The sequence below is a fragment of the Corylus avellana genome, chromosome ca3 (assembly GCF_901000735.1).
Source record: "Corylus avellana chromosome ca3, CavTom2PMs-1.0".
Taxonomy (NCBI): Eukaryota; Viridiplantae; Streptophyta; class Magnoliopsida; order Fagales; family Betulaceae; genus Corylus; species Corylus avellana.
Genome location: NC_081543.1, coordinates 13,688,014 through 13,712,240, shown reverse-complemented (window position 1 = coordinate 13,712,240; position 24,227 = coordinate 13,688,014). Strand labels below are relative to the sequence as shown.

Sequence of the window (24,227 nt, the reverse complement as noted above, 5' to 3'; positions counted from 1 at the left end):
CACAACAAAAATCAACCCCCCAGCTGTGTGAGAACAACGTACTACAAGAAAAGTGGCTCATATATTTCATGATGTTAGGTTAACAACAAAGGTTCCTTCCTTCCATTTGTGGAAAGTTTGAAATATTGGGGCAACTAGCTGCATGCAACCTGTGACTCTGAGCAGGACCTTTTAGACTTTTAGCGCACCGTCTATGCCACTTGAGTTTGGTCAACCGGCCGTGCACCGTTGAGCCAACCACATAGAATGTCAGCATCCATTTAGAAAACTTGGCTTCATCATCAGTTTGGAGCTTTGTTGAACCATCTTTTGAACGGGTTGAACTGGCAACAAGTCACCTGCAAAATAAGGAAACACTATTGGGATGATGCCGGTGGGAGAAAAAACCAACCAGACGACTCTAATGCCTAAGTCAATAAAGTATCTAAAAAAATTGAATAAAGAGAGTGGGAGAGGAAGAATGTGTGTTCTTCTAATATGGATTACCTTACTTTTATAGAGTAGTTTCTCCTGCCTTCAATTGGCAAGGGAGTTATGTATGGTAAATGCAAGAAATAGGGGGTGGAGAAAAAGTTAACCAGAAGACTCTAATGCCTAAGATAGTAAGTTAGTCTATGGGAATAGTCTTTTGGAGTTCAAGAGTCTACAGGTCGATTGTTCTTGGGAAGTGACGTCTTTCTCCATTTCAAATATCCTCTCCATTTCTATGGGGGAGGTTCCTTGGTCCAATATGTCAATTATTTCCTTGTAGGGCATGATTTTGATTGCATTAATGATCGATTAGGGATTGATGAGAATGAATAGGTTTTTTTGGGTGGAGAAGATTCATCTTAGGAATCTAATTTAATCTAATATATCTAATCTAATCTAATCTAATATATATATATATATAATAGGGGAGTTTTTAGTAGGAGGGCATAAAATTGCGACATGTGGCGTTTTAAAATGCTGCCAAGTGCCATTTTAAGTTAAAAATAATCAAAAGTTACTATGTTTCACACTTTCACTCAAACACTGCTTCCCCTTCCATGAAACGTGATAAACTAACCGTATTTACATTTTAAAACATCACATACGACAACAAAGAAAAGAAAATCATCTTCGTCAACAAGGTTCTCTTCTCTTTCTTTTTCTTTTTGTGCTTCTTGAGAAAAAAAAAAAAAAACGTTCTCTCCAAACGTTTTTCAGTTTGTTTCTAGATCGTCCTCTTGCTCAAAATATTTCAAAAATTAGATTTAATTACGTTTGTACAATTTTTGTTCTCTCCAAATGTTCGTCAACAAGGTTTTCTTCTCTTTCTTTTTCTTTTTGTGCTTCTTGAGGAAAAAAAAAATGTTCGTTTAATTTGTACAATTTTTTCTTCTCTCCAAACGTTTTTAAGTTTGTTTCTAGATTGTCCTCATGTTCAAAATATTTCAAAAATCAAATTTAATTACGTTAGTACATTTTTTGTTCTTTTCAAGTGTTTTTCATTTTGTTTTGATTTCAATATTTTGTTTCACTTTCACTCAAACATGGCTTCCCCTTCCATTGAACGTGATAAACTAACCATCTTTATAGTTTAAAACATGGCTCCCCCTTCCATTAAACGTGATAAACTAACCGTCTTTACATTTTAAAACATCACATACGACAACAAAGAAAAGAAAATCATCTTCGTCAACAAGGTTCTCTTCTCTTTATTTTTCTTTTTGTGCTTCTTGAGAAAAAAAAAAGAAATGTTCTTTTAATTTGTACAATTTTGTTTCTCTCCAAACGTTTTTTAGTTTGTTTCTAGATTATCCTCTTGTTCAAAATATTTCAAAAATCAGATTTAATTACGTTTGTACAATTTTTGTTCTCTCCAAATGTTTTTCTCCTCCTGTTCAAAATATTTCAAAAATCAAATTTAATTACCTTAGTACATTTTTTGTTCTCTCCCAAGTGTTTTTCAGTTTGTTTTGATTTCAATATTTTGTTTCACTTTCACTCAAACATGGCTTCCCCTTCCCCTTCCATTGAACGTGATAAACTAACCATCTTTACAATTTAAAACATCACAGATTACAACAAACGAATAGAAAATCATCTTCGTCAACAAGGTTTTCTTCTCTTTCTTTTTCTTTTTGTGCTTCTTGAGAAAAAAAAAGGTTCCATTTAATTTGTATAATTTTTTTCTCTCCGAACTTTTTTCAGTTTGTTTCTAGATTGTCTTCCTGTTCAAAATATTTCAAAAATCAGATTTAATTAGGTTTGTAAAATTTTTGTTCTCTCCAAATGTTTTTCAGTTTGTTTTGATTTCAATATTTTGTTTCTAGATCGTCCTCATGTTCAAACTATTTCAAAATTTAGAATTGATTCTGTTTGTACAATTTTTTTTCACTTCAAACGTTTTACAGTTTGTTTTGATTTCAATATTTTTACAATTTTTTTTTTAAAAAAAATGTATAAACACATACTAATAAGAAATCATATTTGCAATTGCAATTCTTCAAATTATCCTAATTTATGATGTTTGTAGATATAGAATACAGGTGATTGCTTTTTATTTCTTTTGGAAATAATTTACAATACGTCTAGAGGTATAGCCATTATTCTTCTTGAATTTTTATTTAATACCTTTATTTTGTTTTGTAGCATTAATTGCTTAATGTTGTTAGTGTACGTTTTTCTCAATAGATTTTCTTGCTAAATAAATATTACAATTAATAAATTGAATTGTTATATAATTATATTATTTAGTTGAGATATGATTCAAAACAATGTCACTGAAACTATTGTTATATTTATCTTAACTTTAAAAAAATAATAAATAAATAAAATCCTATCTATCATGTTTGTAATTAAATGCAAGTGATTTCTTTTATTTTTTTTTTTCATTATTCTTCTTAATTTTTATTTAGTTTCTTTACTCTTTTTTGTTCTAGCATTAATTTCTAACAATACATTTTGTTTGTATTGCACTCTTTAGCTAAAATAATTAACATGGCAGATCTATAATTGATATGCGTTAAGGTTGTTTTAAAATGCATCCCTATTTTTCATTTTTGGTTAAATTGAAATTAAGATTGATGCCAATTTTTCACTTTTAAGTAAAAAAACATAGCATTATGATATAATAACTCAAATTGTTCTTATCCAATTTGTAGATTATCTATTATGTTTGACATATATATGCTTTTGTGTGAATATATAATTTGTAAACACCTGCGCATGTCGCAGGTTATAGAGTTCTCGATTGGTGTTTTTGATAAGAGATATGACTAATTTTTAGTTTACGATGTTGTACATTGATAGTTTTTTTTCCTATGTTTAATGCACATTGTTTATGTGCTTAATTGATGGTTATCATTGGCTTTAAAGGTTTTATTGGAGCAAAAAAAAAGTATATAGCGAAGACAACTCTTTTCTATTATATTAGTATTTTTCATTTTCTGTTTGACTTTATATTTTGTGGTCCTGTTCTTATCTTTTCGATTTTTGTCATTATCTTCTATTCTAATTTATATATTTTGTTTAATTCTAATTGCTTAATTTTCCATTTTTGTAAATTTTATAATGAATTAAAGGAAATAATGGTGAGAGAGTTTTCCGTCGTCGTTTTTGATACGAGGTATGACGATTTTTTAGTTTATGCTGCTGTTCATTATATATATAAATATTGTTTACGTGCTTAATTGATCAAAGACATTGCGTAGGAAAAAATAAAGCATAGAAAAAAAGAATTGATCGACGACATTGGCTTTGAGAGTTTTTATAATAGATTATGATTTTTACCTTCAAATTTTTTATGAGGTTATATCAAATTAATTTTTGGGTAGCCTAGTAGTTAATATAAGAAATATGATGTGTGTGATAATGTGTTCTTTTGATAGTTAGGAATATTTACAATACTCATTTAGGTACTTATAAGATTGTCACAATTAGGCTTTTATGGTGGGTATGAGGAATGCTAAGCTTATAAACACATTTTACAAAAAAACTTTTATAAACTGATGTGGCACAATATGATTGGGTTTAAAAAAAAAAAAAACATTTTGTAAAATGTATTTGTAAGCTTAGCATTTTCCGGTGGGTATAGCTAAAAGGTTGTTTTTTATGCAAAAATAAAATAAAAATAAAAATAAAAATAAAAAGTTTTTTTTTGAATGATTATATAGTCAAAAAAATATTTATAGTTCCTTTCGTTTTATACTATATCTATAAGTACAACTATAGATATAGTATAAAACACGAAAATGGAAGGTCGAACTTGTGTTAGAAATTTTCTTTGAGGAAGCGCAGGTGATTAAAAGTATACCAATCAGCCCGGTAAAAACAAAAGATAGACTTATTTGGCGATGTACAAAAAATGGCACCTTCTCTGTCCGGAGTGCTTACCATCTTGAGATGGAATCAATGGCAAATAGGCGAAGTGGGGGATCAAAAACAACGAAGAGTTTTGCATGGAACGAATGCTGGAATTTGTCGGTTCCAAATGTGGTCAAAATGTTTCTATGGAGAGCCCTTAATAATCTGCTCCCTACAAAGTTTAATCTTTTTAAAAAAGGTGTCGTTAAAAGTCCTTTGTGCCCTATTTGTGAAGCTGAAAATGAGACGGTGGAACATATTTTGTGGAGCTGCCTGTCGACATCAGATGTATGGAGTAGTGGTCCGCTAAAATTACAAAAAGCTGGCGTAATGAGTGGCAGTTTCTCTGATATCTTTGGGAATTTGTTGGAGCGCTGTGATAGGACTGAAATGGAGCTTTTTGCTGTTACTACCCGACGCATTTGGCTGCGAAGGAATGCTGTGGTACATGGAGATTCTTTCCTCCATCCCAACCAGCTCCTTCGTGAGGCACAATGTGCTTTGGATGAGTACCATCGGGTGAATGAGGGCAACTCAGCGCAAAGGAACCATGACTTGGAACGGGCCATTGTTAAGTGGCAACCCCCACCAGCAAACATGGTGAAGATGAACTGGGATGCGGCGGTGAATGTGAAGGAAAAGAGAGTTGGGCTGGGTCTCATTGCAAGGGACTCGACTAGGGGTGCAAAGGCGGTTACGGTTAGCGGTTAGTGGCAATAACCGCTAACCGTAACCGCCCTAGCGGTTAGTAAATTTCACTAACCGCAACCGCTAACCGCCTAGCGGTTAACGGTTAGCCGTTAGTGGCCGGTTAGCGGTTAGTGAAATAGATAACCGCCCGCTAACTGCTTTTTTAAAATTGGGCTTTTTTTTTTTGGCTTTTTTTTACCCTCATTTTTTTTTCTTGTATTTTTAATATCTTCTTGGGCCCAATTGCTATAAATATTTGAATTGTCATTGGATCATATGATTAAGTGTTGATCTTATAAACTTACAAACAAACAAAAATACTTCAATTGTAGTTATAAGTAACACATTGTTTAATCCAATGTCAATTACTTAATTTGATATTATATGAATCACATTGTCATTGTCATTGTACATGAATGATTGATTAAGTATTGGAATTGTAATTGGATCATATAGTTAAATATTTATCTTATACATTTATATTATTCAATATGCATATAATATAACTATAAGCAATTATATATATATATAATTCAAAATTGTTAATTTTCTTTTTTTTTTCTTTCAAAAAATGGTTAAATTTCTTTTTCTAAAAAATGTTCAAAAAATAGTTAATACTTCAATTGTGATTATAAGTAACACATTGTTGAATCTAATGTCAATTACTTAATTTGATATTATATAATCATATAGTCTCATTAAATTATATCATATGATTCATATGATTAATTATTTAAATTCTTATCATATTTACTTATAATCTTTTTTATTTGAATTGAACTTAATATCTAATGGTAAATGGTAATGTTCAAACTTCTAAATCCTAAATTCCTAAAGTATCTAATAATGCTTTAATTAAATTGTAGACTTGTAGTTATAAGTAACATATTGTTTAATTCAATTGAATCAATTGTGATTATCATTGTACATGAATCATATGATTAACTTGTAGACTTATGACTTATGAGTTATGTCATATTATATATGTATTATTTATTATTATATAATCATATGATTTAATGATCAAGTCATCATATGATATAATCATATCAATTATAGTGATAATATATAAATTACTAAAATTATAATGATAATACATTAATACTTAAATTATGTTTATAAGTAACACATTGGTCATTGTTTAATCCAATGTCAATTACTTAATTTGATATTTTACGAATCATATCATCATTGTACATTAATAATATGATTCACTTGAAGTCTTGAATAAAGTATTTGAATTGTCATTGAATCATATGATTAACTATTGATATTATACATTTATATTATTCATATACATATGTAGACTTATATAGACTTATAGGTTTATAACATACATTGGAAATAAGTCTATAGATATTTAATTGTTGTATTAGTATGAATTAGTATACTTATGAGTTATGTCATATTATATATGTATAATTTGTTATTATATAATCAAATGATTTAATAATCAATCTCATGTGATATAATTATATAAATTATAGTGATAATATATTAATACTCAAATTGTGATTTAATTATTTTTTTTAAAAAATTGTGATTTAATGATCAAGTGATTATATGATATAATCATATAAATTATAGTGATAATATATTAATACTCAAATTGTGATTTAATTATTTTTTTAAAAAATTGTGATTTAATGATCACGTGATTATGTTATATGTATAATTATAAAAATATATTATATAAAAAGGCGGTTAGCGGTTAGCGGTTACGGTTAGTAGACCCAATAACCGCTAACCGCTAACCGCTAGGCGGTTATGGCGGTTAGGCGGTTTGCGGTTAATGCGGTTAAACGGTTAGGCGGTTAGGCGGTTGGCGGTTATAGCGGTTAGCGGTTAGCGGGCGGTTAAAAACCGCCCGCCTTTGCACCCCTAGACTCGACGGGAAAATTTTTGGCTGCACGCAGTATAACCCATGAAGCTATAACAGATCCCATTACAGCAGAATCCATGGCTGCTTTGCATGCCGTCCTCTTTAGCAAAGAAATGAGTTTTGGTAACGTTCTCTTCGAAGGTGATGCCATGCAAGTTATCAAGATGATTGACTCAAAAGGGCCGTGTTTTAGTAGCTATGGACAGTTCATAGAAGGTATAAAATTAGAGCTACGTGGTGTAGAGAATGCTAGATTTTTACATGTTTTGAGGGACGCCAATAATGCTGCGCATGTGCTTGCAAAATTGGCTAGCACCCATGTCATTTTCTCTACTTGGTTAGGGAATACCCCATCAAGTATTGGTGACATTGTAAGAAGGGAACAATCTCTTCTTCATGGGTGATCTTCTTTGGATCTTTTTGAATCAATGAATATCTATATATTCCTTCAAAAAAAAAAAAAAAGTACAACTATTTAATAGGTTTCAATTTATAAGGTTACACTTTATAAATTTATAAATTTAATGATAACCATGATTTAATGAACTTTTTTTTATTTTGGATAGCCAATTAGTTAATTCAATGAGGAGAAGGAAATTAGTTAGTGTAATTTCTCAAACTTCTCTCTTTGAAAGTATTTTAAATAAAGTTATTTTAGTGCAAGGATAAGGCCTAAGGGCATGGAAAAATGACTTGAGCATTTGTGTTGTTGTAAAATGTAAATGGTCTCTCAATACTTTTCTTTTTCTTTAAAGCTTTATAGAAGGGTTTTTTTTTTTTTTTTTTCATGCTTGAAACTTTTTTTTTTTTTCCTTCTGTCATTTATACATCTACTAAGTGTTACTATTATTATTTTTTTCCTGTCCTGTCATTTTTAAAAACGTACAACCCGTGCATTGCACGGGGTACAAGCTCATTTCATATAAAACAAGACCCTCAAATGCCCATTTCATTATAAGGTACACCCTGTTAGCTTGCGGTTAATGATATAGTTTTAAATTTGATATATATATAGCCTAATTATGAAAAAAAAAAAAAAAAAAAAAAAAGCCCAAAATCAATGATTTTAAATACAACATTAATTCTATAAATTTGTTTGAACTAAGAGATAATTATGCAAGATTTGCTTCCAAATATATGATATCCTAATGATAGTGAAGGCAAGCTCTAACTAGAGGAGACGAGACGATACGTGGGGTCTCTGATCTCATACATAAAAGCAATTTAGCAGCTAGCATTTTAAACAAATGAATTAATAGTTAAAATTTGAACTACACGGATAAAAATCTTCAACAATTTTGTTGCCAAGTTTATTAGCAATTCGGAAAACAAATATAAGAGAGTTCATATGTAGCTCACTTACTCAAACATGCCCTAAGTAACTCACCCTTTTCTCATATAGGTGGACTTTATAAGAACTCTCACATTTACTGTATAAATTACTAGCAAATCAAACAACAAATTGAAAATCCGAAGCTGAACTACATAATATGAACTTGTTCAGAATTTTTAGTTGTAAAATTGACTGTCCATATATAAGTGTACATTTGTAACCATGTCATCCAAAAACATAATAGAAGAAAAATAAACAAACAAATCAAACACAAACCCCTTTTTGTAATGCTCTTACAATTATTCTCCATGAGTCCCTTCAATCCCCAACTCACAGTAAAAGTAACTATGAACTCGCACCATAAACACGGATTCTTTGTTCAATTGGAACCCTGCAGCATGGACAAGTAGCTTTACCCTTTTTTCCATAGTTCTCACTGCAATTAGCACACATAACTTGGTGAGAACACGGCAAGAAAACAACAGAGACTTCATCTTTCATACAAAGTATGCATTCCCTATCACAATTGACTTCATTCTCTGAGGAATCTTTCAGACCATATAATTCATCAAGCAGCTTGTAAATGGTTTCTCCTCGTGGTTTGTGTCCCTCATTGTCTGCTGTGTATACCATATTTGATGGATTATGCAACTCGGTGGATTGAGCAGACGCTTTTAGACGTGAAAGTTCTTGCTCAAGTCTTTGAAGATCATCCTTATGCCGCTGGAAGTCTATCTCTATTTTTAGGCGTAAAGCCTCGAGCTTTCTTTTGTTACTAGCCTCAGCAGCTTCCTTGGAGCGTCTTTCCTCCTCCACTTGAGCCAAGGCTAGCTCTTTAGCCTTCACCTCCTGCCTCCACTTCAGCTGCAATAAGAAAATTGCGCATGCATAATTGGTTCACTAGTGAATATGGTATGTATTTGATAGAACAAATGGATTAACTTAGATTCACACAAAAGAAAATTCAGAGAAACTTATAAGTTGCTACAAAATTGGGTTAAAAAGCAAGCACCAAACAGAGACAGCTGTACATTCAAAGAAAATAACAGGATTAAACCAGTACAAAGAAAAGGCCTTAAAAATTCAGCTTAAGGCTCCAACAAGACAGCATGCAGATGACTAGAACATCGTGGACATGGTCGGTAAGCTGAAATTCGGGAAGCTTAGCAAAGTTATCAGAGTCAAGTGCTTCAACCCAAGACAATTTCATTGTTAAGGCATTTGATTTATCATCGTATGCAGCACCTTCTTTTTTTTTGAAAAAAACAAAAAGGTTATCATCATATATATCTTACAGCATAATTATTGATCTTACTGATGGGGCAAAATTTTGTAATCTAACTTGTCATATTTCTGTGCAACATTTTGCTTCAATTGATTATCTAGTCTAGATTGGTTCCTCATTTGTTATCATCAACCCAGATACATTACATACTTCATCTTTAAATCCTTATCTTATCACTTTTATTAAAAGGTCATAACGAGAGTGTGTGTGAGTGTGAAGATAGATAAATTAAACATAAATTAATATTCTTAACACCTCAACTTCTTTCTGAGCCTGTTTGATCCGATCCAGATGATGTTGCAACTCCTTTATCTTCTCTTTCTCGTCTGCAATCTCGTCCTGTAGCTTACCTTTCTGTTTTTCCCAAGCTAAAAGCTTCTTCTGGCACTTCTTCTCCCTCTTTGCAACCTCCAAACATGTCCTGACCGATTCTGACGCACTTAACTTAGAAGCCTCCATCTCTGCTCGGATTTCTGCATTCTCAATCTCAAGTCGTCTCACAGCCGAATTCGCCTGGTCCACTTGACCACTAGCCTTTCTCAAAGCATTCTCCATCTCCGATAGTCGCTTCATGGTTGACTCCTCAAGAGTTTGTTTCCCTTTCTTCAACCTTTGAGTCTCCTCCTTTTCTATTCTCAACATCTTAAGCTCAGTCAGGTCATGACAAAGCTTTCTTGCAGCTTGCATTGCCTTCTGGTGTGCCCACTCCTTCCGCTCCTTCGCTTGTCTCTCAAGATCCTTAACCTGATGAAGCAGAGTTACTATCATCTCATCCTTCTGATCTTCTGCCACAGACTCCCAACTCTCATCAATTTTCAAATCATGAAATTTACACAAAACCGAATTTACAACCTCTTGGTTCTTCAAACCCAAAGGCTCCTCACTCTGCTCGACTGGAACTTCAGTCCCCAATACAACATTGGCATCCCCATGCGACAAAGCACTCGGGCAAGCTTGGGACCGTGGCTGCAGCTGTTTTGAGTTGGCCCGGAAACCAGCAGCAAACATTGCAACATTCCTTTTCAACAAGGACTTCATAGAAGGAGAAAGATTAAACCTCTTCGGACACTCAATATCTCTCTGCAAAGTCACCTCTGTGCCACACGAGAAAAACCCATTAACTGGGAACTCCGACCCTCCCCCATTCCCAAAACCCCACCCACCATGAAACCTGCAAAGTGCCGGGGCCACAACACCACGATCACTACCGCTCTCAACACCACTAGAAACCGCAGGATTGCTAATAAGACCCTTGTTTCCCATATTTGAAGAAGGAATCACCGGGATTTCAATACTACTTGCCCGACCCACATGAAGATCACTCATAAGCAAACACCACATGGCATCACCCTTACTCAAATGTGGCTTGACCTGCTGCAACAAACACACCATACCCGCAAGCGAATACTCTTCCAACTGCCTCAAATCCGTGAATACGGGCTCCGACTCATCCGAATTTCCATTACCACCACTACTAACATCGCCATCACCATCACCACCAACACTACCCCCACAATTACCACAATTACTACTACCACTACTATTCAAATAAGCCAATGAGTTATGCATAATGTTTGTCAACACATCCATGCCACCATAGCAATGCCCGTTTCGCAATATCGCTTTCAGGGCAACATCCTCATCGTAACCCAATGCAACAAGTTTAGATACAGCTTCATTGTACAAGAATTCCAAGTTTTTCAACAGAATTTCCTCTAACTGTTCCTCGGTGCAGTAACCCCACCCGTTATCTTCGTTATTTGAGTTATCAAGATCATTGTTCTGGGTCGAATCCTTGAGACCCAGATGACCCAGATGGTATTTCAAAGATTTGAGACCCGAATCAAATATGGATTTGGTCATTGATGCTCGGTCCATGTGAGCACAGGGATCGAATTCTGGTTTCACTGATCGGATCCTCCGATTCGCTCGGATGTGCTTCTCTCTTACAGTGCAACCCATGTGCGCGTGTATATGTATAAACAGAGAGAATGATAAAGAAGTGTATTGGAATTACAAAGAGAAATATAGTATTATTGTATGAAAATAAGCATCAAATTTTGATCGGATTTGAGAGACTCACGCTACGTTTTGGTGAGGATCGGCGTATGATTCTGCTGTGTTTGCTGAAAATACCCAGAGACAGAGAGAGGAGCATGCAGATGCAGCCCGATTGGGTTAGGGGTTGTGTTTGCGATGTCCGAACATGGACATGATTCATGATTTGGACCAAGGGATTGAAATCCCTATAATTTTCTTTAAATTTAAGAGTCAATTTTATAAATCTCCGTCGTTCATCTCGCGTCTAAAATAAGTCATATTTTAGTATTTAATGAAAAAATTATTAATTTTTTTGGAATTAGGATTCTCTTCTATTGATGTGAAAAGACAAAATAATCTTCCAATATAATTAACTGTATTCTCCGGCTCTTTTGAACCGAATAAGATCCTGTTCTATTTCTTTGAGAGTAAATTTGAGGAAGATACCCAAACATAGGATTGTAGCTTCCTCAAATTTATGAATTTAAGATTCTCAAATTCATAAATCTCAGTCATTCATCTCATATAAGTGTTAATAAGCCATATTTTAGTATTTAATGGGGAAGTTACTCTTAAGGAAATGGAAATGAATCATCTCTAGTCTATTTTGGACTGCAGAATATCTCGTTCATGACTATGATTTCTTCTAAGAATAAATTCTTAAGACACTTGTCCTACTAACAAAAAATAAGGGGTGGTTGGCCACCTCATCTTGGCCAAAGGGGTTGGCCGGACCACTCCATTTTAGCTAGGATGGCCGGCCAGGGGTGGCCGAACCACCCCCAAGGCCCTTGGGGGTGGTGCGGTGCGGTGCGGCCACCCCCTATGGCCAAATTAAAAAAACAAGGGCCATGGGGTGGCCGGGGGTGGTCCACCCCAGACCAGTCGAACCACCCCTGGGCCCAATAGGGGTGGTCCGGCCACCTCCAAGGGCCAAACAAATTTTTTTATTTTTTGTTTGGCCCTTAGGGATGGCCAGACCACCCCCTTTGGGCCTAGGATGACTTCGGCCGGACCATCCCCAAGAGCCATGGCCAACGACCCCTTAATTTTCTATAATTATTTTTAAAATATATAAAATATTTTATTTTTATTAATAAGACAGATGTCCTATTTATAGCTTCAAGATCTCTCTAAGTCTCTCTAGAGAGATCTTGACCATTAACTAAATATTCTTCACTCCATGGACTAGAGAGGATCATGTTTCCAAAGAAACATAAGTTTAGTAGTTTTCTCATTAAATGCTGAAACATGACTTATTTTAGACGTTTAGATAAGATGAACATGTGAGATTTAAGAATCTCAAATTTAAAGGGAATATTAGGGTATCTCAATCTCCCTCAAGGAAACATAGGTTTATTAGCTTCTCATTAAATGCTGAAACATGAACAGCTGAGATTTATAAATTTGAGAATCTCAAATTTTTTTAAAAAAAAATTATAGAATCACAAATTTTTTTAAAAAAAAATTATAGGGGATCTCAATGCTCGGCCAAGCACCATAAAGCCTTATGGGCTGGAATTCTCGATGGACCACTATTAAAACTAAATTTTGTATATCTCAATTTAAGCCAAACTACTTGTTGCAGTAAACCCATAACCCAATAATTAAAAAAAAAAAAAAAAAAAATTAATCCATGAAAATTGAGGGTGCAATTATTAGATTTTATTATATCTAATATAGTTTTTTTTTTTTCTAATTATTATATCTTATATTACAAGAATAATATTATTAACCACATTTTTATCATATAATGCTAAAAGAAAGGCTAACATCTTCTTTTATGTCCTTCCAAAATTAATGTGGCTTTTAAAATTATCATTTAGTCAAAATTCAATAATAATATATCACAAGTTTAATGATAATTTTAAGAGTCACATCAATTTTGAGACGATATGTGTCTTCCTTTTAGTATTATTCAATGATGCTGATACACAACAGTTTTAAGTTTTAACCAACTCTTAAATTAGTCTTTATTAAAAATAAGAAAATAATAAAGAAGAAAATTCAAAATTTTAATTTATTCTTGGGTAAAGTCCACATTACCCCCTCAAACTACCACTCAATTGACAATGTCCTCCCTAAACTTTCAATTGTGACAATATTCCCCTAAACTACCAAAACATTGTCAATGTCCTCCCCAAGAATAACAAAAAGATCAAATTGCCCTTATATAATTCTTAATAAGACAAAAATACCCTTATAAATTAAAAAAAAAATTAAATTTTTTTTAAAAAACAAAAAATTTTAATTTCAAAAGAACAATTTTTTTATAAAAAAAAAAAAAACAAATATTTTTTTAAAAAAAAAAACTGAAATTTTATTTTAAAAAATTTTAAAAACAAAATAAAAAACGAAATTTTTATAACAAAAAAATAATAGAAATTTTTGAATTTTTTTCTTATAAAAAGGATTTTTTTAAAAAAAAATTTAATTTTCTACCCTTTGGATTTTTTTTTATAATTAGTTTAGGTTTTTTCTAAAAGTTTTATTATTTTTTGTTTTTATTTTAGTAAGGGTAGTTTCGTTATTGGGGGGAATATTGACAATTTTTTGTAGTTTAAGGGGGACATTGTCACAATTGAAAGTTTGGGAAGACATTGTCAATTGGGTGATAGTTTGAAGGGATTATATGGACTTTTCCCTTTATTTTTTTTTAAAAAGTTCTTAATAGGCAGCCCAACTGGGATCAAACTTTATTCCAAAATTTGAAATTTTGCAAAACCTTAAGACAAGTTTTAAACTTTTGGGCTCAAAATCCATTTAATCCTCCCCCTAGCCCATCTAAACCCAAAGCCTAACTAACTAAGCCATATCACATGTTCAGCCCAAGCAATTTCTTAACGGAAGAGATAGTGCATACCCGGGCCAAAAGTTAACATCCCTTGCTTGCCTTGCAAATAATGAGAACATTAAAATATTTACAATATTTTGATTTAATTATAAAATATTGTGACACCTGTCACTTACAATAAAACAAAAAACAAAAAAAACAAATTGTTTTTTGTTTTTGTTAATTTTGGTGTGTGTGTGTGGTTGCTATTTTTAATTAATTAAATTTAGAGAAATGCTAGAGTCTAATAAAAACTTCACATTTTGCCCATAAAAGTCCAAGCGGTAAGATGCCACATCATATTTTTTATACTTAATTTTTATATTCGGTAATTTTGTTCTTGTTTAGTTCATATTTTTTAGTCGAGGAAAAAAAAAAAAACAAAAAAAAGATGATGTGACATCTTGTCAGTTGCCACATAAATTTTATGAACAAAATATGAAGTTTTTATTAGATTTTATCATATCTTTTAAATTTAATAGAAAATACCTACTCAGCCGATGCGTTATTAGGGGTCGCGGGGCGAATTTCACTATTGCAAAATGATAACCGTTCTCTAAAAGAAAAGATAATTGATCCATGAATTTCGTTTTCAAAGATCATCTTTATTAGTGGTTTAGAACCAGAAGAGAGAGTATAAAATATAAATATGAAGAATTACAAAAGGGTCGTTAGCAGTTATAAAATATGGTTATAATAAATCCAAGAAGCATATATTATATTATATTAGGTATTATTTCGTGATCACCAATGTGGAATGCGAAATGGATAACGGCAACGGGAATCAACGTTGCTTTTGTCATGATGTTATGACAGCATAAAAAGGACATACATTGCACCAATTGGACTCTTTTTTTGTTGCCCCATGCTCAATAAGACCTTTTTAGTCGGTAAAATCTCGATTATTAGTAAAACATCTTCTCCATACGGACCGGATAAGAATTTGACTTTGTTAAGTATGACCTCAAAGAATTGTTTGTACCTAAAAAGATTCAAACAGTAGACCTAATGAGATGCCACCAAGACTAAGGCCCTTGCCGCTACTTAAGCGAATCCCTTAAATTTATGAAACATTGTTGCATGAGCAATTCTTAATCATTAGGTATAATTACGGTTAAAATATTGACTAAATGATTAAATTTACTTATTTCTATTAGCTTAAGCTTTTAGAAAAAAGTGGTAATTTAATACAATATCATAACTAAAGGTTTTGAGTTCAAAATTTAACTCCTTCATTTATCTCTCATTTCAAGTGGTGATTTAACAATTACGCTATCAACGTGGCAGCTACGAGAGGGCAAAGAGGCGGTGGAAAAAACATGAGATATTGGAATATCATATGTTATATATTGCAATAAACAATAAGATATAAACTGGAAATTGTTGTTTTTCTTGATAAATATAAACTAGCTAGGGTTTCATCATCAACACACATGCAGAACTGACTCAATTGTTCTATTTTTTATCACTGTGTTTTGCATACACCTAAATTTAATATATATATATTAGACGATTCAATTAGGCTGATTCAACCATGATCTCACTGAATAATAAATTAAGATGGAGTTTCAAAGAATATCTCAATTCAATCAAATTAATATTGCATAAATTAGTTCATACGTAATATCAACTTTTTAATGAGCCAACTTCATGATATAGAAGATTTTTAAAGAGATATATCTTTCGAGGTTCTGATAAGTTGCAAGAATTTCAAACCAACTATGTTTATTAATTTGTTTTGGGAATATTTCTTATTTTTTTATTTGAAAAAAGTATTTAATATGATATTAAGGTGAAAAACCTCAAGCCACTCCATGCGGAATTCCAGCCAATCCAATGAATGCGTGTAGAAAGGCAGACCACAGCATAAGCTAAAAGACTACGACTACAAGCCAAGCCGAACCCAAACCGTCCGCTAGAGCACCCTATTACATGACACCATCCGAGCTTGCAGAATTGAGTAAGCAATTGGATGAGATGTTGGAGTCAGGCTTCATAAAGCCCTCGAAGGCGCCCTTTTGGGCCCCATACTATTTTTATAAGAAGCACGGCGGAAGCCTCCAGGTGCTCGATCAATTTCATTCTCATTTCTAGGTTGAGGCGCGAATAAAAAGACAATATTGTCCTAACTATGGACGAAATGGACATAACTCTTACATTTCTTAACATTTAATAAAAGAGAAATATCTTTACATCTTCATTCGTATATTTTTTTCATTCAATGATCGAAGATTAAAAAAAAAAAAAAAAAAATCAGATAGAAGATAGAAAAGTAGTATATCTCTAGATAAAAAGTCATATTTTTGGTACTTATAAAAATATTTTATTTTATTTTTTAGTGGGTTTCATTTTATTGGACCAACCATTACCAAGTTAAGGAAATAGTTAGATTTGTCATGTGAAGCTATTGACCTAATAAACATAATTACTCACAAAACAAAAAAAAAGACCTAATAAACATAACGTGTGAAATCTCAACTGCAAAGATATGTTTTCATCACTGATGACATAATGGAACCTCTGTATTCTACCACTAAAATTGAGAAAAGAACTATAGTTACCATTGTTAAAGTATTAATTAAATTTAATTATTTATCGTGTCGTATTAATTTAAAACTTTAGGATAAATTATGATTTAACATAGTATTAAAATTGAGATTATAGCTTCAAACTTTAACTTTATATTTTGTTTATTCTTCATTTTCAATAAAAATAGTTCACTTGTTATTTGATCTCAAAAATATTAACGTTTTAATTGTTTCTTATTCGTTTAAATTTTTGAAACCAATGATGATAATCACTAGCTTTTTCTTAGTTTATTTTTTTAGGGAAAAATATATTTTACTCTCTTGGATGGATAGACTTTTTCACACTCTTTTGGGCTTAGGGTGGCCTAGGCTAAAAGTGCAAAGGAGTGAATAATTCAAGTGATAAAATATATTTTTTTTCTTTTTTTTTTACTTTGATTTTACGCTTAAGTAGAGTACCCACTCTTGTTGCCCTTCTTATATTTTTAATTATTAAAAAATAAAAAGAGAGAGAGAATAACCACCTTTGACATAAAAGAGAGACTGCTTTTTTTAAATATATATAAATCTGAAATGTTATTGAAAATTCGAAACTCATCCTACAAGGCAGGACAAGGACAAACCTGCAACAAGTAAAGATACAGCTAGCGGTATTATCATATACGTATTTTCTTGTGTACTATTATCTAACACTCATTCAAGCCCATATCTTTGAAAGCCAAATGAAGATGTTGAAAAAATTGTTTAAGAAATAATAAGACAACACAAGACTCTTGATAGAAGAAATGAGATGAAGACATTTTGTTTTTCCTTCTCAATACTTGTTTAAATAAAATACATGGTTGATATGAAAAAAATTCATATAATTATTTTTTTCTTCTATTATTATTTTGACATATCTACACAAGAGGAGGAAGAGGATTCGAACTAGTAATCTCCGCATCCTAAGGCTTGGTTTCTAGCCGATTGAACTACTCCTAAAGACTCGAATAATGTTATTTAGTATGCTACTACACAACACAATTATCACATAATTAAAATGACGCGATAATAAAAATTAATTTTTATTATTTTTATTTACGGTAAAGAATGATTATACTACCGCATTATTAAATTATACGACAATCACATAATAATTTATTAAATAAGATTACCAGTGGTAAGCCACCTCAAAATTTGTCTACTCTTTCTCTTTTTATTTATGCTCTTATTTCATCTTTTACATTTTATTATAGAATTATACATGTAATACATTATTAGTTAAGAAAATGCGATAGAAAATAGAAAGTATCCATAATATTTTGGTTCTGAGAATTTCATTAATAAAGGAAGCATGTGATAACTGATAAGTTACCATTAAAATTTATTTATTTCATGCAGAACTACTACAAAAAGAGCTCTTATATATTATGTGAATAAAAAATAAAAATAAAAAAGAAATACCAACAGCTTTTATGGAGCCATTATATATAAATCTCATTGAGAATGGGAATATCAAGGATATTATTTTCTTTTACAAATTACATTTAAATAGAAATTTTATTCGAACGTTATAAATAGTCTAATCACAAGAACCAGAAGGCAGAAACCACTGCTCAGAGAAGCTTCAAAACCCAAGCCAGTCGTCTACCGGTTTTCCCAACCAACCAGTTTCAAATTGTTCATCAAACCACCATAGCCATGGCTGTAATACCCAAGCAAGACGCGCCATCACCTGCCGTTGTAGAAACGGTTCAAGAAATCACGAGAATCTACGGATCACTGACACCAAGGCCATCCATTGAAGAGCTTGAAGCAGCTATGTCTGTGCTCAAAACTGTGAATACCGAGGAGCAGATGAAGCTCGAGGAAATCTCAAAGCAAGAGGCTCTCCGAGATGTCCCCGAGGAGCTCTTCTCTGTGCTGCAGCAAGTGAGGAGGACCATGGTCTTGTTCCAGAGCTATCAACAGAGGTGGGAGGCTCTCCATCTGGTTGAGCTTGACAAGATGTTTCAGAACTTTGATGATCTCATTCAGAGAGCTTCTGGGTTGGTTTCTGGGGATACCCAGAATCAGGAACATGTTGTTTTGAGTCACCCATTTGAGAAATTTGGGAAAGAAAGTATAACCAGCGATGAGATTTTGGTGAAGAAAAACGAAGGCGTGGAATCAGAGGAAAACAATTTGAAAAGCTTGGCAAGGAGTTCTTCCGCGAAGGCTACTACTTTCTCTTCAGGTTAGCATCTATTTGTCATTTTTTTTTTGAGAATTTAGTAGTTTCAATAAATTATTCCTATGGTAGATAATCATGTTAATAGAAAGAGTTTATGAAAGGCATGCTATAGAACCCATATTAGTTTGAGGTCAATTTCAATAAAAGTTATAATTTGGGTTTTTATTTTAGATTTTAAAGGCTAAACTGCTTAAGATGGCTTCTTTTTTGGAAGTATTTTCTTCCTGCTTGTTTTAAGGAAACTAATGATCTTTACCAGTTTCATGTTGTCATTGAAGTTAAATTAGGTAAAAATATATTAATAGAACTGAAATTATAGTCGAAAAGGGTAATTCTTCTATGAGCCTGACAGTGAACAGAATGTTTAGTTATTCAGAAATCCATATTTGTAATTTGTTCTATAACTGCAAATAACTGGTTTCTTTTGAAATCTAGGCTACTGTGGATTATTAGGATGGTTGAAGTTTCTTCAATATCTTGATCTAGTTCTGGGTGTATTTGTAGGTGGTGCTGAGTTTGAGAAATTAAGTATAATGAAGGTAGCAGCTCTTATTGAAAAATCTGCTAAAGTTGGAGCAGTAGTTGTTGATCTTAAAGGGAAGTTGATGGATCAGATGGAGTGGCTTCCTTTATCAATTGGGAAGTTATCAGATGTCACTGAAATGGACCTATCTGAGAACAGTATCATGGCTCTTCCAGCCACCATTGGTGGCCTCAGGGCCTTAACAAAGCTTGATATTCACTCAAACCAACTCATCAACCTTCCTGAGTCATTTGGGGAACTAATCAATCTCACTGATCTCGACCTCCATGCGAACAGGTTAAGATCACTGCCGGCTTCTTTTGCGAACTTGATAAACCTCATTAATCTTGATTTGAGCTCAAATAACTTCACTCATTTACCAGAGACAATTGGAAATCTGATTTGCTTGAAGAGATTGGATGTAGAAACAAATGAGCTTGAGGACTTACCTTACACAATTGGATCTTGCTCGTCGCTCGAGGAGCTGCGGTTAGATTTCAATCAGCTCAGGGCTCTTCCTGAGGCAATTGGAAATCTTGAATGCTTGAAGATCCTCACTCTGCACTATAACAGAATTAAAGGTTTGCCAACAACAATGGGCAATCTTACCAATTTGATGGAACTTGATGTCAACTTCAATGAACTTGAATCAATACCGGAGAACCTATGTTTCGCAGTACGTCTCAAGAAATTGAACGTGGGGAAGAACTTTGCAGATCTAAGAGCCTTGCCAAGATCTATTGGAAATCTTGAGCTGCTTGAAGAGTTGGACATAAGTGACAATCAAATAAGAATACTGCCGGATTCTTTCAGGTTTTTGTCAAAATTGAGAGTTTTTCGAGCTGATGAGACTCCTTTGGAAGTGCCACCAAGACAAGTAACCAAATTGGGTGCTCAGGTAATGTTTGATCTTCCAACTTCTGCACATTTTTTTTTTCCTTCTGCTGTATATTTCATGTTGGTTATATAACACTAACTATTTCAGCTTCTTTGTTCACCAGGCAGTTGTTCAGTACATGGCTGATCTTGTTGCTAAGGGGGATGCAAAATCTCCACCATCAAAGAAGAAGGGATTTTGGTTCTGGGTTTGCTCAATCTTTCGCCCTCGTCAGAGTAATTCCATCCAAAGCATGTCATTGTCAAGAGCTTAATTGTTTCATTGAACTCATGTCCATATTTGCAATTTTTTTAACAAATTGTTCTATATTTGTGGATTATTATACAAATCACTCAGTGATATCACAAAATTTTCAAAACTTCCTAGTTTTTGTCATCAATTCGTCTGTGTATGAATTATTCAAAACTATACATCCATGTAAAAATTATTGCAGAAATATAGCTATGGCCTATGAGCTTCTTTATCCACCATATTTTCTCTTTTAACTATTCTATTTTTACATCAATCTTCCTTCTGTTTATTCCATCCCCCTCTCCCCAGCTTATATTTCTAGTTTTCCATCTTCCATGAACCTTTAATTAATCATTTTTATACATTGAAAGTCAATATATTATTTGTTATTGAAAAAGTCTTTATGTAGAAAAATATCCATATACTATATCTGGAGATAAGGTGGTATTTTCTTCATAGTGATAACGTTCATAACTGGATGGTGACAAAAGTTGACTTAATTAAGCTGCTTCCAAAACCATCTCTTTCTTCCATTTATTTTTCTAAAACCGTGGGCTTGAAGATGTTGTCACCGCTTTGCTGGATTCTACTTCTACACGTTAGTTGTCCAAAGAATCTTATTAATCTTATTATAAATAAGATTAATATATATATATATATATATATATATATAGACTTTAATATTTTAATCCTCAAAATAAATAAATTGTATTTGAAACAATGAAAAGACAAATGTGCCGGCACGACACTTCTTCTGACCTAGTTTGGTTCAACTCAAAGTCAAACTTTGTTGGGCTTCTTAGAAGTCTAACAAGTGCCACTTCACTTTCGACCTCCCGATGGATCATTTGTGCAACCCTAAGCCCTTTCAAATGTTTTCGGCCCATTGTGTTTTTATTACTGCTCGAATTCTCTCATTTTTCTCTCTCCATGTGAACATGTAAGAAAAACAATTGGAACGGTTAGCACAATGGGCCCATTGTGTTTTCAAAAGGTAAAAAGTTTTTTTTTTATTTTTTATTTTATTTTTTCCTATTTGAAAACAAAGATTTAGAGTATGTTTCGAATTGCGTTTAAGAAATAGAGTTTTTAAGTCAAAAAACGTTTTTTTCGCAAAAGTTCAGTGCGTTTCGACTATTTTTGGGCTTTTTAGACCTTTAAAAGCGTTTTTAATTTTTTTTTAACCAAACAGGTTTTTTTTTTCTTCAAACAAATTTTTTGAGTGTTAAACGCACTTTTACGTACCTCAAATGCACACCCAATCATGCCCTTAAGCTTATAGACTAACTCCTACTATTGCAATTTCAATCAGTCATGTTTATGATTATTATTAATTTGGAACTTAATTACTTAAAATCACACGTGCATTCCTTAATACAATAAGTGTGATTCATTTCCATGTAATGTTTATAGCTCACAAGAGTAAGAATGAGTGATACTGATTCTATGAGTAACAATGAAGAACACAAGTAAAAAGGTACATCTTACAATTTTTCATGCCGATCTTTAATTATTAGGGAATAGTATGATACTCTGGTTCAACAAGAACAATCTCAATACATCATTACCAACAACATATAGCATGGGTCACCTTTTGATTAGTCTGTCTCCTTTCTCTTTATGAAATACTGTTCCATTTCTTGAGCTCTACTTTTTGCTTGTATTCTTCTCGAGTAATGTTAGAAGTTACTGTTATATTCTTCTTGTGTCATTCAAAAAATGATGTGGTTTCTAAAATTATTATTAGTCTTATGATTGATTATTATTGAATTTTGATCAAATGGTAATTTTAAAAGCTACCTCATTCTTAGAGTGAGTGACTTCTATAATCACTCAACTATTTATCGGCACTCATAAAATTGGCACCATGCTGTCGAGGTGGCCTCTTAAGTCATCTGGTGGCCATGCGGTGGTCACCAATCAAACTTGATTGTTGCGGTGACTGTCAGAGTTATTTGGCAGCTGATCGCAAATTTTATGTAAAAAATTAATTTCTCCTAAATTTGACTTCCCATAAAAACTAAAGAATCAATACAAACCAGGTATATTCATGGTGCAATTTTTGCACCAAAGTCAAGGCTAAAGGATGACAAAAGCGCTCGACTTCCTTGGTCAATTGATGAACAAAAATTGGCTGATCCTTGAGTCAAATAGGAACCCCATTTTCCCGCTTCTTTTTAATTTTTAATTTTTGAAGAAATTGTTGGCTACTCAAAGATTATAGCCCTAATACGGAAGTTCTAATACCGATTTGCTTACTTGTGTTTGTATAATTGACCACATGCTAATTGTCTAGTAAAAAATATCTACAAAGACAAGAAACAAATAAAGGTGAGTTGTTGGAAGTACTGACAGAGAACACTTTGATGTCTAATTCAATTGAGTATTTGAAAGAGAACCAATTGAAAATGAGAGTAAAGAGGACAAAGCATACATACCTCATAACAAGGACCATCATATCAATTAGAAAAAAGAAAGAAAAGGACCATCATATCACATTCACTTATAGAACTATCATTGGTATGGTAAGTGGGCTTGATATGAGATGAACTGAGAATTAAGGGTCTAATAAAGAAGGTGACATATTCTTATGAAAAAATTTCATTCGGGAGATGCTCCAACGACCCATTCCCGTATAGAGGAAAGTTTAAATAGGTAAGACAGTAAATGGGGGATACCTTCCTTATATGGTCTCCTCACCAAGTGTTTGTTGCTCAGGAGACCGTTAATCGACATGCCGGGCTCAGCCCCTCCTAAGGGTGTATGAACCTTTTTGGGCATGTGGGATAATGAGCTTTTATTGGATTTGAGTGGGCTCTAATGGGCCACTAATAAATAGATCACCACCTTGCAATAAAACATAGACAATCATGTGCTACATTACTTTGTAAGAGATTTTTTTTTTTTTTTGTAAGCCTAACATTTATCTAATAAGAAATCATTATCAAATCTTCTAATCACATAGTCATAATAGTATGGTTATCGATCTACATGGTGTTTACTTGATGAAATAGGAATTATAATCATGGCACAATCCAAATTAATCTATTTGTTGGGCTTAACTATCATAGGCTATATATATATATATGGGGAAAATGCATTTTCACTCCCTAAAATTTGACAATTTTTTTCAATTTAAACCCTAATATTTAAAAATTTGCAATATACCCTAACAAAATTACAAAATTTTGCAATTCAAGCCATCCATTACTCAATTATGTCTTTTTAGAAGGAAAGTTCAATACGTGCACGTGAGATTTTACTAGCCAATCTTCCCAAATTGCCCCAAAGAAAAAAAAAAAAACTAGGGTGACCGTAGCCACTAGCCACCCCCTTTGGCCATTTGCGGCCACCCCCAAATGACTAGATTTGTGTCCTTAGTGTTTTATTTATAATGGAATTTTAAACATAACTTTCACCTTACAATTTAAAAATTTCATTCC

At 32.7% G+C, this 24,227-nt stretch overlaps 3 protein-coding genes across 3 annotated transcripts; 2 read left to right on the top strand and 1 right to left on the bottom strand.

Moving 5' to 3' along the window:
• Positions 1-4,659: 4,659 nt before the first annotated feature.
• LOC132174149 (uncharacterized) lies at positions 4,660-7,305 on the top strand. Its single transcript, XM_059585844.1, has 2 exons — positions 4,660-5,011; positions 6,959-7,305. The coding sequence occupies exons 1-2, from the start codon at positions 4,660-4,662 to the stop codon at positions 7,303-7,305; spliced, it is 699 nt and encodes a 232-aa protein (XP_059441827.1).
• A 1,172-nt stretch (positions 7,306-8,477) lies between these two features.
• Positions 8,478-11,748, bottom strand: LOC132175951 (MND1-interacting protein 1). The gene is made up of 2 exons (XM_059588048.1): positions 9,775-11,748; positions 8,478-9,098 (listed from the first exon to the last, which is right to left on the bottom strand). The coding sequence occupies exons 1-2, from the start codon at positions 11,479-11,481 to the stop codon at positions 8,580-8,582; spliced, it is 2,226 nt and encodes a 741-aa protein (XP_059444031.1). The 5' UTR covers positions 11,482-11,748; the 3' UTR covers positions 8,478-8,579.
• Positions 11,749-18,479: 6,731 nt separating this feature from the next.
• On the top strand, positions 18,480-20,914 carry LOC132175107 (plant intracellular Ras-group-related LRR protein 5-like). Its single transcript, XM_059586937.1, has 3 exons — positions 18,480-19,135; positions 19,637-20,553; positions 20,657-20,914. Exons 1-3 carry the CDS (start codon positions 18,601-18,603, stop codon positions 20,804-20,806), a joined length of 1,602 nt encoding a protein of 533 aa, XP_059442920.1. The 5' UTR covers positions 18,480-18,600; the 3' UTR covers positions 20,807-20,914.
• Positions 20,915-24,227: the final 3,313 nt, after the last annotated feature.

What these genes read in the sequence shown, in the direction of transcription:
- LOC132174149 (XM_059585844.1), top strand. Translation starts at nt 4,660, where the DNA reads ATGAGTGGCAGTTTCTCTGATATCTTTGGGAATTTGTTGGAGCGCTGT. An exon ending in TGCAAGGGACTCGACTAGGG is followed by an intron (nt 5,012 to 6,958) that starts GTGCAAAGGCGG and finishes AAGCTATAACAG; the next exon opens with ATCCCATTACAGCAGAATCC.
- LOC132175107 (XM_059586937.1), top strand. Translation starts at nt 18,601, where the DNA reads ATGGCTGTAATACCCAAGCAAGACGCGCCATCACCTGCCGTTGTAGAA. An exon ending in GGCTACTACTTTCTCTTCAG is followed by an intron (nt 19,136 to 19,636) that starts GTTAGCATCTAT and finishes GTGTATTTGTAG; the next exon opens with GTGGTGCTGAGTTTGAGAAA. An exon ending in TAACCAAATTGGGTGCTCAG is followed by an intron (nt 20,554 to 20,656) that starts GTAATGTTTGAT and finishes TTTGTTCACCAG; the next exon opens with GCAGTTGTTCAGTACATGGC.
- LOC132175951 (XM_059588048.1), bottom strand. Translation starts at nt 11,481, where the DNA reads ATGGGTTGCACTGTAAGAGAGAAGCACATCCGAGCGAATCGGAGGATC. An exon ending in AGGCTCAGAAAGAAGTTGAG is followed by an intron (nt 9,099 to 9,774) that starts GTGTTAAGAATA and finishes TTCTTATTGCAG; the next exon opens with CTGAAGTGGAGGCAGGAGGT.